The 15717-nt window shown below is 46.7% G+C and overlaps 1 protein-coding gene across 7 annotated transcripts in view; it reads right to left on the bottom strand.

Moving 5' to 3' along the window:
* PLPP4 (phospholipid phosphatase 4) overlaps positions 1-15717 on the bottom strand; it is a 117486-nt gene that overhangs the window by 55183 nt on the left and 46586 nt on the right. For 3 of the 7 annotated variants that reach the window (XM_082720205.1, XM_082720204.1, XM_082720203.1), the window contains exons 3-5: positions 8914-9004; positions 3955-4018; positions 2197-2321 (exon numbers count right to left, since the gene is read on the bottom strand). The exons of 1 other annotated variant lie outside the window; for it this stretch is intronic. In XM_082720205.1, the coding sequence (XP_082576331.1) occupies positions 2197-2321; positions 3955-4018; positions 8914-9004 (280 nt within the window). Of the gene's footprint in view, positions 1-2196; positions 2322-3954; positions 4019-8913; positions 9005-15717 lie in introns of those variants that run through there. 3 more of the 7 variants (XM_082720208.1, XM_082720207.1, XM_082720206.1) reach the window with 3 other exon arrangements.

The following is a 15717-nucleotide window of genomic DNA, read 5'->3' as shown; positions in this document are numbered from 1 at the left end:
AAAGCTGGTAGAGTACAGATGGGACATCAGCCACACACTTGACGTGGCAGCTGGCAGGTAGCTCTCAGAAAACGATCTGATAGGGAAGGTGTGCTTCCACAAGGAACCCTTCTGTGGGGCCTGGGCTCTACTCTCCAGGACCAGCAGTCTTCTGGGCTAAGTTACTCACACGACAGCTGTTTCCAGGCCAACGTCAAATGCAGCACTGGACACTGAACTGTGCTAGTAGGCCTCAGTCAACCATCTAAAAGCCAGCGTTTAGGATTTCACTTCTTTCAGCTTTGAGCTTTGGAAGCCCCTTCAAGCTTGGCACTGAGCCTCTGGGAGGACAAAACATGCCCTAAGACAACAGAGAAATCGGGAGCCCAGGAGTCTGAAATCCAGGTGTGGGCAGGGTCATGCTCCCTCTGAAGGCTCCAGGACAGGATCCTTCCTTGCCCCTTCCAGCATCTGGAGGCTCCACGTTCCTTGGCTTGTGGCTGTACCATTCCAATCTCTACCCCCATCTTTATGTGGTCTTCTCACCTATGTCTCTGTGTCTCAAATATTCTTATGTCTTTCTCTAATGGGGACATCTGTCATTGGATTTAGGGCCACCCTAAAACCGGGATGATCTCATCTTGAGGTCCTTAATTCAATTACACCTGCGAAGGTGATTCTCCAAATAAGGTCTCGTTCACAGGTTCCGTGGGTTAGGACTCGGACATATCTTTAGGGGGAACATTATTCAACTCCCTATAGTCCAACAAACCAGACAAGTTATTTATTTACATGAACATGGGATACTTCATTGTATTTCATCACAGTAAGCCCTGAGACACTATCGAGTTAGAGGCTGGTAGGAAGGTCAACTAAATGTCCTTGAACAAGTTACAGAGTCTGTCTGAGCTTCACTGTCCTTACGTTAAAAATGGGGATAACCCACCCTGGTGAGGCCATTGTGCAGATTAACAGTCATTCACGTCGAGTGCTTGGCACCCCAATATCTTGTTGATAGGGCTCCAGTCTCTAAAGGCTCTGAGAAAAATATTCAACAAACACAGCAGGAAAAGGCATCCAAAGACTCTTTGATCAAGCCACTTTCAGGAAATGTCTTACACACTTAGAAAAAACAGACAAGATCAAGGTAACAGGCCTGCCAATGGCTGACAATGTCACACCAGTGAGAAATCAAGGACTTCAGGCCATAAGAACAGCCTCTCCCAAGTGGCCGCCTGTGGCCACAGTTTTCCAATGATCCCAGGGTCACCAACCTAAATATACAGTGTGCCACTGCCTCTAGAGTCCCCAGAACACAAGCTATGTCTTAGTCATCTCTGTGTTCCCAACACCTAGCACCGCTGGCACCTCAGTCACCCAAAAAACATTGCTGGAATGAACCAGAACACTCTGGAACCTCAGCTCTGGTTACAGACAACGATACGGGTACATACTGCTGATTTAAAGCAGCATCCTGAGTACTTCACATACACAGTGACTACATTTGATGGGATAATGCCCTACACGCCCTGGCATAGCAGCTGCTCCAAATGTCAGCGACCAGCAGTCCTTCTCTTAACCCTCACCCCAGCCGGAATGGAAGCATCATCATTCCCACGGTACACCACAGGCGCTGAGGAAAGAGTGGGTAAGTCACAGAGCTAAGACCTGGCAGAGCAGGGTCTGTCACTACAAAGACCTGTGTCCTCTCCACTACACACCCTACACCTGATCGAAATATTTAGTCTTGGCTCTAAGGCTGGTCCCAGCCCACATATCTATAACCAGACTACACAGTGAGGCGTGCACCCACACACGTGTGTGTACTGTGTGTATGTACATGTACACACACACAGTACCATCGCTGAAAGAATACGCCAGAGAGAACATGGAGCTGAAAAGCCAGTTGCCAGGGAACACGGTAAATTGCCCTGCCCTGTTAAGCTCCTGAATCATCCTGCCAAAGGGCCAAGTGTCCCATGTCAGGCTCCACTGAGCTCACAGAAGCAACATATACAATATCTTGTAAACTCTATAGAGCCTCATCCCCAGGTTTATTACTTTCTGTTGAATTTGTGTTTCTAAGCCTACAGGGAAAGAAACATGAAATGTGCTCAACACTCGTGTCCCAGCACTTTCCTCTCCACCGAAACTCCCAAGGGAAGTGGCCAGGAGACATGACCAGGAATTAAAGGGCATCCCAGCCTCGGAACTTACAGGAGGAATGGATGCTGGGGAAGCTTTTGCGGCCCTCGGACACCAGGTCAGGGTCACCCGTGCAGTGCATTTCCGAGTTCATCACTCCATCTGGAAAGCAGCGGTAAAAGAAATCGGGGCGAGGTCTACAAAAGACACCATGGACATTTTCAATATAAAATGCTGCCATCACAAAGGAACCCCCAGCTGACCCCCGCCTTTCCCTGCTGCCCCCAGCTCCTCCTGCTGCTGTCCACACCAATGCTCCCCCGGCACCACTCCAGACTCAGTGATCTTGGAGAAAGCTCAGGTTTTGGGATCAGAAAGCTCTGAGTTGGAACTCTCACTCTGCCACATACTCATTTTCGGACCTTGGGAAGGTCCCATAGCCTCCCCTAGCCTCAGCTTCCACATCTGTAAAAGGGGAGATGAATACCTGCCCCAAGGGAAGGTCGTGAGGGCTGGAAGAGTGGACTGATGGGAGGCACCTAAGCACGGTGCCAGCGGAGAAGGTAGTTCCTGCCTCCAGCGACAGCTCGTATTCAGCAGCTGCTTCCAGAAGCCCAGACTCCAGGCTCCTCAGGTCCCCACATCTTGAATTTGGATGGTCAGTTGCCCCTCTTTGAATAGCGGGTCTCACCTAACCTCACTGAGACCGAGGACCCAACAGCTCAGCTCCATGGTACAGAGCACATGGCCAGGTAGGCTGTCCTCCCTGGCCCAGGTTGGGGACACAGACCTCACGGGGCGTGGGCAGAAGTGGGGCCCAAGGTTGAACCCCCTCCCGCAGGCACAGCTGGTACTTATGGAGCCATCACCAGGTACCACACACAGTGCCAAGCACGGCACCCCCATCGTATTACATGATTCTTATGCCAACTCCGGGACTTCCTTCATCTGACAGGTGCAAAAATGAAAGTTTAGAAAGATAACACTCCTGTCCAAGGTCACATCCAACCAGCAAGTGGAAAAGGCAAGCCTGCGCCCCAGTGACTGGATTCCTGCACTGACACACTTCACCCCGTGTTTTTCTGCCTTCCTCTGGGTGAGGATTCTCACAGAGATGGGTGATGGCTAATCCCTTCCCACTAATTCAGCTAATATTTGCTGAAGGCCAGCCATGGGCAAGGCTTTGCTGGTGCTGAAAACACACAGCCCCTTTTATGCACATAGTGGGTCACACCAACTCTTTCCATCCCTGAGATCTAGGCCTAATAATAATCTATCAATATCAATAAAATATCAATGATCATCATCAAAAAATCTCTCAGAACTTCTGGGGTAATCTCTCCCTCCTACTTGGCTACTGCTTCTCCAAGTGTGGTTATTCACCTACTGAACCAGAACCTCAGAGCAGACAAGGCCTGGGAACCAGCATTTTATTGGGGCCCCAAGACAACTCTTAACACACTAAGTTGGGAGTACACCACTGCCCCACGGCCAGGCACTGCCCAATTTGTAGCTACCTTCTTCCCCCTAGGTGCCTGGCTAGCACCCTCCCCCAGGCCGATAATCAGTAAATGCTGAGCTTCTGAGATGGGAGCTAACCTGTCCAAGGCCAACAGCCAAAGTCAGGCCTCAGATCCAGGTCTTTCTGACAGTTCATCTCTATGGAAACTAGCTCACTTCTGGAGCAGTCGAGGGAAAGGGCAAGATAAATGGAGAACAGAAATCATGTCCCGGGGGCAACCAGAAGTGTTCCTTAAGCCAAAGCTCAAAGGCCAATCCACAGATGACCTTGAGAGTCTTAGCCACCCTTGGTTTCTTCCTGGAACTTACCTTCCCACTATTAACTTAATAGTGTTTGTGCAGACTCCATTCAGAGCAAGAGCCAAGGACACCGCTACAAAACAAAACCAACAGACAGAAGAATAACCAGCTGGCTCTCAAACCACAATCATCGTCATCAACATTATCATCATCATCACTGTTACATCATTATACTATTCATTACGACTACGAACATAAGAGCCAATAGTTTAAAAGACAGGGGGAAGTCTGAGTGGCGAGAGTAAAATACATTAAGGCAAGACTTTGGAGAATGGCTCATAAAATCCCAAGCTTCTAGGACACAAAATTTATCTATTCTCCTTGACTAAAATTTTTAATACTGGAAAGGAAACTATCCATTATGCTTTGGCCTGATATGAACAGATTTAATACTACAGGATGTCGAGTTTCTTTCACATGTTCTTTACAAAACATAACTTTTTAATTTGTTTCTGGCAACTTCTCAAACATAATTCTAATCAGAGCAGCTGCTGGACTCCTTTAGAGTAGGACATTCCCACTCCACGATTATCTCTGTGTTGACCATCACCTGTTGACCGCTGTCCCTTTGTTACCAAACAAATCACCCTCTGAGAAGGTAAAGAGTCCCAACACCTCCCTGGGTTCTGAGAAGGTTTGCCTAGGTGGTGCTTTTTGCCACCTGAGGCAGTAGGAACTTCTGGACTATGTTATTAGTCCATTTTTATTATTATTATTATTATTATTATTATTAATTATTCTGGACTATGTTATTAAAGCCTGGGGACTTTTTCTTAGTAGCTTGGAAGGACACTGCTGGATAAACTACAGATCATTCAAAGGGTACCTCACAAGTCTCTCCTATTTTATCAAAACTGCACAAAGGGTGAATCAATGTGATAGAAGGTCAAATGCCTTGCATACAAACCTACAGATGCCCCATTCCAATGCTTTGTTGAATAACAAAGCACGTGAGCTACCATTTCCCTTTGGCAGCCATTGACTGTTCAACAGTAGCTAAGATTTATGTAAGAAAACAGAGCTGGAGAGATATTTCCAGGAAGCAGCTGCCTAGAGCAATGCATGGCTATTAAGGGAGACAAACGTGTTCTCCGAACAGAAAGTACCGCACAATGGCCACCACCGTCACCAAGGGCACAGGCCACAGAGACTGATACAAAACCTATCTGCTTTTAACAAGTCATGGGAAGCAGAGAGAACAGAGGGGCCAGTTCAAATGAATATCTTTGTCAAAAGGAAAACTAATCACCTCAGCGCGAGATGGGCCCCAATGGACCCTATCTGAGTGTGGCAAGAAGACGGATGGTGCGGGGAGAGCCAAGCAGGAGTCATAGCCCAGCACTGCCATTAACAAACCAAGCAGGCAACTGGGACGGATAAACTGGAAACCAGTGTGTAGGAATTCAGAGAGATCTACTGATAGAATTCTGCCTGCACAGACCCTTCCTTCTAAAATGCTGACCTTCCTTCTCTCTAGCCAGCTCAGAGCCCCCCTGAGAGGTCTCCTTTGCAGAGAGGAGGGAAAATGCCCTGGGCTTTCTTCACTGCCATATTCTCCCCAGAGCCAGGACAATTAACAGGCTGTGAGATCACCCAGCACGACTGGGGTCTTTTCCTGGTAGAGCCGCTTCGGCGGGCTCACGGCTGTGTTTTCCCCAGCAGGGCCGGCCTCCTTCTGATCCTGGTCCTAGCATGGCCTTAGCACAGCGGAGGTCTCTGGGAACAAGCATCGCCAGCTGATCTCCCAATGCCCTTGGGGAACTTCATAGACTGCTACATCAATGCAGAACACCATATACATCCCCAGTCTCAGCACTGGGTTGGCTTTATTCTAGCAAAGAGCAGTTCTTTGAAAAGTTTCAAGTAACTGAGCTAGAAAACCTGTAGATGTGATGTAACTGCCAACAGCCGGCAACTTCACTCTCTGATCCAGAAGCCTGAAGGAGACAAAACAACGGAGATACTGACTGATGACATTTAGGGTGAAAGTCCTCTCATCATTCTGGAAGTAAACCAAATGGATTATTTTCATCTGAATAGTACAACCCCTAGGGGACCACTAAGGGGGCTCTCACTGAGAGCAGAGGGTAGGCTAAGACCAGATCAAGAGGCATGAAGGGCTGCCTGAGCAGGAAATGAACAGCCCTAATCAGGAATGCTTGTCGATTAACAATAACCCAGTGGGTCTCTTTCATAAGAGGCATGCTGACAACATCCCACAGCACTGTGGTTTTGAGAGAACAGGCAAACCACAAACCAGGCTGTGTCCAATAAAGAAATTCAAAATAATGTGTCATGTGAGTTAGCCCACAAGTGGCCTGTATAGAGAACACTACTGGTCATACACATCCCAGAGGTTAGAGAGCTTCTGTTACTTTGTTTGTTGTTGAGAATTTGGAGCTACAGGATTTCTGTAACAGGAGACTCTTGTATCAACTGGCTGTTCTGCAGCCGAAATTCCTAAAAGCAGGATGCTGCACAGGCGCAAGCCTCACCCATCTCATCTGCAGCAGAAGCGTGAAGGTGGCCACTGTGGACGTGTAGGTAAGAGGCAGTCTTAGGATTCAGGGACCTGAGCACCAAATCACTCTCACTGAGAAAGTCCTGAATTCTAGATCACATTGGAAATGCTACACCTGGTTTTCTGTCCTGACTTTTTAAAGATCAGTCCTTCACCCCCTACTTCTGAGGATTCCTAAAAGAAGTGATTTTAAAAAACAAAAAAGTCGTGTACAACAGGAGGCTCCCCAGGCAGGCTTTCATCTATTTAAGCAAATAGAACATCCAAAGACTCTAACCTTCTCTGTTAACATATACAAGGCAGGGTGTGGTTTGCAATTTTGAAATGTCATCTAAGGGAGATTTCGTGGAAAATGAAAAAGTCTAGAGAAGTAACTTACTGCCACAACAACACCCAACTCCAACAGCTGGCAGTAAATTATAACCATAACCACAAATGACAGCTCTTACCCACAGTCAGATCATCTAGGGACTCCGAGCCAGGGAAACAACTAGAATAACAAGTGAGGCGAAGGGATTTCCAGGTCAGCTGAGAGAGCTGCCAGCAGGACCTTGGAGACACCACCGGGATATTTATCCCAACACTGCCCTGGCTGCTCGGGCTACATGGGGAGGGCACCTATGCCCTCCTTGGAAAACCTGACCTTTCTGCCACTTCGGCTGAGGGGAATCTGAGCATGTGATTGCCAAATCCCCAAACCACAGATAAGCAGCCTGGGTACACATCTGACCCGAGGCAAGCTGACCAGAGACTCGTGACTGTTGTGTCCAAGTGTGATAAATGAGTCGAGCCAGAGGGTCTGCCTGGGAAGACTCATCTATGAGACGAAGAGCTATTTGGAGGTGGGTCCTGGAGATGATGGTTCTATGGGTGTGGGCCAGGAGCAACCACCCCTGCAAGCCCAAACCTCATAGAAACCAAAGGCAGGGGCAGGATTAGGCAGGATGTGTGACGGGAAGAGGGAAGGCATATTATAGAGAGGAGTGTGTCTCCACCCCCACTGGCCCAGCTCCCAACTCCAGTCCCCACGAAGCTCTTCTGTCCATTCTCCCCCCATTCTTGGGTATTTGGGAGATTGCTCATACAGTCCTATAACTAACCCCTAATTTATATGAGCTAATTGGAGAGTGATTCTGTTCTGTTCAGTTAGAGCCCAACCAAAGCCTGGTTATGTAAGAAATATTCCCTGTTCTGCTTCAGAGCACAAATCCCCTTCGCTGCTCTGCATACCCCAGATGTTGCCCTTACCACCCCCACTCCTGTACCAAGAAAAGAGAAGACCACATTTTGCTACATTTCCATTTCCTCAAAGCCCAGTAATTTACAAACATACTCTTGGAGGTGGGAAATCTCATTTTTCAGATATCTCTAACTGAATGAATGGTAAGTCTATACAATATACCAAAAGTGGTTTATGTGAGGGTTTGGATAGTTTTTATTGGGATATCAAAAAAATAAACATAATTCAGTACTTCTAATGATCAGAAAGCTGAAAACCTGACTATTGGGTAGTTTATTTTGGTTACTAAGCAAGTGAATTAGCTTTGTTTTCTCTTAATACTGTCATTTACTCATTTAACTAATATGAATACCATAAAAATGTTTTTATCTTATTTTTAAAAAGCATTTTTTCTTTAAGACTTTATTTATTTGACAGAGAGAAATACAGTGAGAGAGGGAACACAAGTAGGGGGAATGGGAGAGGGAGAAAGAGGCTTCCCGTGAACAGGGAGCCCGAGGTGGGTCTCGATCCCAGGACTCTGGGATCATGACCTGAGCCAAAGGCAGAAGCTTAGGGACTGAGCCACCTAGGCGTCCCTGGTTTTTTCTTAAAAATGTCAAGCTCGTGTCATAGGCAGCTATGGCTTAGCTTGAAGAGAATTTCTAACAACGGTATCATAGTCAATGGCAAAGACTGTGGCACTCTTTATACAATAACAACTGCTTAACTGCCAAAATGCCTCCCCCCAAAAATGAGCTATGGGGTTTATTTCCAATTTCTATTATATTTTACATCTGCTTTTGACCTTTATGCCTCTAGCCAATGATGACTGGTCAAGAAGTCTATAGTTGATTTCTGAATTGCCCGTAATATAGACTTATTAGCCACAGACGTGGGATTGGACAGTCAATGGCAACAGTTTCAGATTCTCTTTGCTTCATGGCTGAGAGCTACCCTGCTGCGGTGTCTGAGCAGCACAGAGCTCAGAGGTACACTTGGACATTCGCGTTCAGCACAATGGACAGCGACAAGACTGCCCCTAAAGGTAAGATGCTTACTTCTCTGCATTGGCTTTTCTTAGGGTTAAAAGTTTATCTTTCCTTATTTCTCCCAAGCTTAATTTGACCAAGAGAAAAATCAGTTGGGTGCAACAGAGATTTTTAAAATCTACTGATCTAATTAAGTCCAGCCCCATCCCCTAGAGCAGGAACTGTGAATACTCTACCTAAGAAGGCTTCCTTAATTTCAGTCTTGTCTGTTCGCCGGATAATTTTCACCACACAAATAACAGCCAGGGGTGTGAGGAAAGAAATTGCCTGGAAAAAAATAACAAATAATCCCTTATGAGGACATCAGTTTGCTATCAGAGGGCTGACTGATAATTAGTTCAAGTTAGTTTCATTCAAACTCACTAGTTGGATGATCTTACTGAACTCCTGACCTCAAACAAAGAAAGAGGATTTATATCTATAGTTAGAGACTCTGAAGACTTTAAAAAAAAAAATTGGAGATCTGATTGTGGGTTATAATTGATTTGAAATTGCTGGGAGCCATGTTTAAAGTGGTCGCTTTTTAAACAGAAATGCATAGCCTATAATCATGATGACTCAGCTTTGCCAGCAACCCCCCTCACATCCTCCCCAGCAGAACGGTGCAAGAACCCTTGGCCTCGCATCTCCAGCTCTCTGGCAACATGGGAGTAAGGTGGATTTGCTTACAGTCAATTCATCCATTTCATCCATTTCTTTGGTGTTCTTTTGTTGAATTTCATTTCCTCCTCAAAGCAGAGTTTAATCCTTTCGCTTGCCACCTCTCTTCCTTTCCTCCCTCACCTTCCCTCCCCTGGCGCAAAGCACACAAAAGTGCAGTAAGTGTTTAATGAATCAAGTGCAGTAAGTGTTTAATGAATCAAGCTGGTTGAATTCAGATGCAAGCAGCACTCATTATAGAACCCTCTATGAGGCAGGAACTGTGTTTGGGTAGCATCAGGTACTGGCATCTCTTAAATCCTCTGATGACTCTGTGAGTGTCTTTGCAGGTTTGGAGACTCAGTGATGTGCCCAAGGACATAAAGTTAGTGAGTAGCAAGGCTAGGCTTTGGAGATCAGGTTTTCTGCCGGCCATATCTTGCCTTTATTCAGCATTCTACAATTAGTAAGTCGTTTTTGACATTCCAACAATGAAGAAAAAGTATTTCAGTTACATCTTTATGACTATAACATCTCAGGATAACAGTATCAGAAGTGACTCGATATCTTGCAAATCCACAACTGGCCCAATAGCGGCAGGAAAGGTAAGGTATGGTAACCAATGCTCACACTTCTGGAAATCTCCACCTGTACTCAAATGCAATGCTACTTTGTGGAAAGGGGCTTTCTAATCGGACTAAGGCACCGCTGGGAGACACTTTTCTGTTACAAAAACAGAAATCACTCAAATGAACACAGTCTTTCAAAATGACTGGAGATGTGATACACACTTGCTACAACCAGATTGCCAGAGCTCAGCACATCCTGGAGTCTCCTCTTTAGGAACTGTCTTTGGAGGCAGTTCATGAGACCTGAGAAAAGCCCTCTCCTTACTGGCCAGTCTCTTTCCCACCACAATGGTAGTCACCAGCTTGCTGAGCCTCCTGATCAGCTGTGGCCCTAAATGAATCAGCTGTTTAAACACCAAATGGGCAAGTCCTATCACCATGGAGGGTATTTGGAAGAATAAAAATCAAAGAGCAGCTTTAGAAGAAGAAATTCAGAGCTAAAGCAGAGAATTTCCCCCAAAGGCAACTGGAAAAGACAAGATTCACTTGAGAATTAATAGTTTCGGCAAACACGGGCAAGCTCCCCTGAGTGCCTCGGTGGCTCTCACCCTTGAAGAACAGTCAGGCTTGTTACAATGTTGAGTCCCTCAAGTATACTCACAGGACATGTCTGGCAATCGACACTTTGTAACAAGCATCTCAAATGATGCTGGTGCTGGTGACTGAGAATCACTGCGTCAGAGTTTTGAATTACACATTCAGTGGTGGAAGAGTGATGACTAAAGCCCTTGCTTGCTGACATCCAAAGTTATGGTTAAGGTCAAAAAAGCCCCCACCTCCTTGTTTCCTCTCACATCAGGCATGCAGAGCAGGCCGCACCCTCCCAAATAGGGGAAAGCAGCTCACTGAACAGTGAACAGCTTGGCAATGACCTCACTGACAGTCAAAGATGAGAACAACGTGCGACTGAACGAAACATTCCAAGGCAATCCCAGATGACGTACTCTAAGGCTAGAGTGAATAAAACCCCAGAAAAGATATAAATTGGCAAGACTTTCCCTACCTCGGAGGCTGTCTACAGGAGATCATGAGCAGGAATATACCAGCCAAGAGGGGACAGAGACACCACAGGGGAGACCGACAGCTCCAGGCCCATAAAGAGGGGCTGGAGAAGGCACTACAGCTACCCAGTGGCTCCAGGTTGCAGCTTAGTGGCCGAGGGGATCTCCCTGAGCACTGCTCCCTGCCCCAGCTCCCCTGCTTCCACCAGATCCTCACTCTGATGGCCCAACCAGACTGCACTTCATTTCACCCAGTCTAGGATTTTCCTAGGTAGATTCATGTTGGTTTCTCTTCTAGAAGCACTGACAAATGGCTTCCTGAGCCAGAACTAGGCACCCAGAAGGGCCAGGGCTCCCCAGCTCATGAGCTCCCCGAGAGGGAATCCCTCAGACGAAGCTCCCACTCAGAAGGCCACAGAAATCTCTGTGCATGCCCGCACGCCCATCTTTCTCTCCTGCCATCATCCTAATGATGTTTGGGCTCCAGTCCCAATTCTTCCTCCCGAATACATAGCTGTCGTATCCTCAGACAGCATGGTCTTCAAATCAGCACAGACAGAGACACATTTACATCAACCATGAGCTCCCCTTTTTACTAATATTTTCCAACTAGAAGACAGGAGTTAAGAGATTAGCCCCAGAAGCCAACACATTAGGAAAACGACTTCCTTTTGGGCAAAAGCACCTCTGAACTGAATAAAAGAGAAATGAATCCTCCTTTCACCTGAAACACCAGGTTGAATTACACCCCGTGTCCCGCGCCCCCCCCCCAAATCCCGGTGTACCCCCCCCCAATCCCACACAAGCGTTTAGAGGCTGCTCTTCTGCCACCCGAGCCCATGAGGGGAAGATGGACACAGAGACAGGGAGGCGGGGAATGGTTACTTCTACTTCCAAATGGATGTGGAGATGGAGGGCAAAAGGGGGCAGGAAAATTTCCCTGGTACAGTTCTCCCTCGGGTTAGTCTTTCCATGGCTTCAAAATTCTTTTGAAAATCCTGGAAATGAGCCCAGTGGAAAGACAGTGAATGGTTAGTGCTTCTTAAATGGGACCTGAGAGAGAAGAGAACAACCAGCCAGTCACTGCTGTGGGATGCCGGGGACAGAGGGAACTCTCTTCAGGCTTGAGTTTCCCTCACTAGTTATGAGAAAGGGGCTGCTCACTATACGTACGTAAGTCAGGCAACCGGGCTAACATGCTCTGAAAACTCACGAAAGGCCATGGTCTGTTCTAGGCACCTGAGGCAAATATACACACTAATACATCCTTACTTGATGGATAGGAAGCTAAGGCACAGAGAGGTTAAACAACCTGCTGAAAGTCACACAGCTAATAAGTGGTAAAGTGAGGATTTGTACCTAGACTGTTTAAATGAAGCTCTGTGCTTTTATCTTTTTTAATGTTAAAAATAAGTCAGAGTTTTTTGGTTTTTTTTTTAATATTTTATTTATATATTTGACAGAGAAAGAGTGAGAAAGGGAACACAAGCTGGGGGCATAGGAGAGAGAGAAGCAGGCTTCCCACTGAGCATGAAGCCCGACGAGGGGCTTGATCCCAGGACCCTGGGGTCACTACCTGAGCCAAAGGCAGACACTTCATGACTGAGCCACCAAAGCACCCCTAAGTTCTGTGCTTTGAACCATGGTGTTATAGCATTTCTCACCTTAGAAGTAAGAGGCATTAATAAAACATGGTAAATGCCGTTTCTCTAGAAATGGGAGGAGGAAGTAAGTGGCTCTTGTCCAGGAACATAGATAAGCCACAGAAATGTCAGTGGCAGGTGTCACAGATTAAGCACCTAGTACATGTGAGGGGCCCCAACTCTTTTGAAGGAAACATTACTCTTGCATAGCCCACAAAACTTAGAACTCTGAGCAATAAGTGAATTCCCGAAGGCATGCACGTGGTGGGCCCAGGAACTGGAGTCTTGAATCACAGGGATCGCCTAAGCCCAAATGCCTCATCTTGGCACGAGATGAGAAAACTGAGGCTGAGGTCATTCTTGCATTGAGAAACATTTTGTATTCTACGGACTGAGCGTGCCCTGAATGTGTCCAATCTCGTCTGATCTCGAAAGCTAAGCAGGATCAGGCCTAGTTAGTACTTGGATGGGAGACTGCCTGGGAATACTGGGTGCTATAGGCTTTTTAAAAAAAAAAAATTGTAAGCTACTGATTAATCGTACTCCACACAGCCCACACGTCAGAATAACATATAAATCATCAGGCAGGATCCAGGGCGCAGCTGGTTTTGCACGATGCTATGCACCGGGCTGAGAAGCCAGAGCTCTGCAGAGGGAAATGTAGGGAACCGACCCAGATTCAGGAAAGCCAGGTTCAAGCTCCAGCCCTGATATTTACCAGCTTTCTGACCACCAGCAAGTCACTCTACCTCTTCCCCTCCGAGTCTTAGTCTCCTCATCCATAAGATGAGGTATAGTGACATCCATAACAAGTATTGTTGCTAAGATTTGAATTCACCAGCAGTTACTGAATGCTTCTTATGTCCCAAACACTAAGCAAAGTGCTGTAAGTCTATCGCCCCATTTGATGCTTTCAGCACCATAGGAGGGAGAGGCAAATGTTATTTCCTTTCTATAGACAAGGAAACTGAGGCACTGAGAGGGGAGGTCATTCTCCCAAGCCACAAAGCTACAAAGTTGATCTCGGGCCATCCACTCTGGAACCTGCCCACCCAGAGAGTTCAGCAGAGTTAGCCTCCAGGGAATGCTGGCTGTTGGCTACAATGTCATTATTTCCCAGGGAAAACTGAACAAATGATCCAAACCAGTAAAGAAGAACCAGGATCCTGAGACCAGACATTTGGGAACAAAGCATTTTAAGTTCCCGCCCACTCTTCCCTTAGGTCTGAGCAGTCAGGGAGGAGGTCAGGGACAGGGAAGAGCCTCATCTGCCTGGTCTCTACCATTCCCTACATGACCAACATCTCCACCAAGGACCTGCCTGTGCATCGGCCAATGAAACTAACCCAGGAAGTGCTGTCAGTCCCCACCCAGGGCGCTGATGTGAGGCACAGTGCGGCCAGGATGCTTCTGGAAAATGACAAAGCCAGACTGGCACATCTGGAGTGGGAGGGGCATAAGTATATCAAGAACTTTTAACAACCAAAGGGTCAAAGCCAGAGTGCCCTGATGTTAGGATGTTTGCTGGAGAAGAGCTTGTCACTGGGGTTCATTCATATCAAACAATGGGCGCAAAGTACCTTAATTCCTGGCTTTTGACAGAAAGGTGTGCTGAAAAGTGCTTATAGAGACAACTCAGGACGAGCAGTGCAGACAGCTGAAAGGGCCTGCTGTGGGTAAACAATGACAGCCCATTGCAGAGAAAAGAGCTGTCTAAGACTTAACCAAAAAGTCTAAAAATTAAACTGTCTATCACGAGCCAGCTTTGTCTCTTTTCCTTTCCTCTTCCCCGCAAAATTGACTTTCTGTCTTCCTCAGAAGCATTCTCTACTAAAATAGGAAACCCTGTTATCAAATCAACACGATGTCAGTAACATCCTACAGAAGTAAATCTTCTGGACCTGCTGTGGCCAGGACAAAGGACAGGTCTTGAGTAGACTTGTTTTTTTAAGCCAAGGAGAGCAACTGGGAACACTGATCATTCCTTCAACTCACTACTTGAGTTCCCCTGTTCCAGAGCCTGGCTGTGACCATCCAATCACGTCTGTGTCCCCCATGAGACAGGGAACCATCTACTGTTCAGTAGTGCTCCCCCAGCACCCAGTACCATGCTTGGCTCAGACAAGTGCTTTCTGTCAGTCTAATTAAGTAATAATTAACTAACCTGAAGCTATCCAGAGTCTGCTTCTATCCCTGCCTTCCTCTGCCCCCTTTACACACAGATACACTAAACATACTCCTATTCACTGCGCCCACATGGCCCCTGCCATGTCTGTGCCTTTACACACCAGCCCTTCTATGTGCAGTCCGCTACTCACCACCTCTCCACATCCCCTGAGTCCTCACGGAGACATCACAGCTGAATGGGTCTGTGAGGATCTGCCCTCTGGCAGGTGGCATTCGGATCCAGGTCTAGTAACTGGTGGTTGTATAACCTTGGACAAGTTGCTAAATCTCACTGCAGTTTCATTTTCTCCATTGAAATTATGGGATTACAAAAGTGCTGACCTTAACAGATGGTGAGAAGATTATTTGAGATGCCACTGCAAAGTGTCAAGCACAATTCCTGTATTCAAGAGATGTTAGATGTTGTTATTACTGCCGTGACGATGATGATGATGGTGGTGATGATGGTAGTGGTGGTGATGGTGATGATGGTGGTGGTGACGATGACGATGGTGGTGATGGTGATGATGGTGGTGATGATGGTGATAATGATGGTGGTGATGGTGATGATGGTGATGGTGATGATGGTGATGATGATGATGGTGGTGGTGATGGTGATGGTGATGATGGTGGTGATGATGGTGATGATGGTAGTGATAATGGTGATGATGGTGGTGATGATGGCGTGATGGTGATGATGATGATGTTGATGGTGATCATAATGGTGGTGATGATGGGGTGATAGTGATGATGATGGTAATGATGGCGGTGATGGTGATGATAGTTAAGGATGACGACATGGGTAATGGTGGTGGTGATGATGCTGATGATGGTGATGGTAGTGGTGATGATGATGGTAGATGATGATAATGATGATAGAGGTGATGGTGATGATGATGGTG

This window comes from Mustela nivalis, assembly GCF_964662115.1.
Source record: "Mustela nivalis genome assembly, chromosome: 2".
Classification (NCBI taxonomy): domain Eukaryota; kingdom Metazoa; phylum Chordata; class Mammalia; order Carnivora; family Mustelidae; genus Mustela; species Mustela nivalis.
This window is presented reverse-complemented; position numbering and strand designations above follow the sequence as displayed.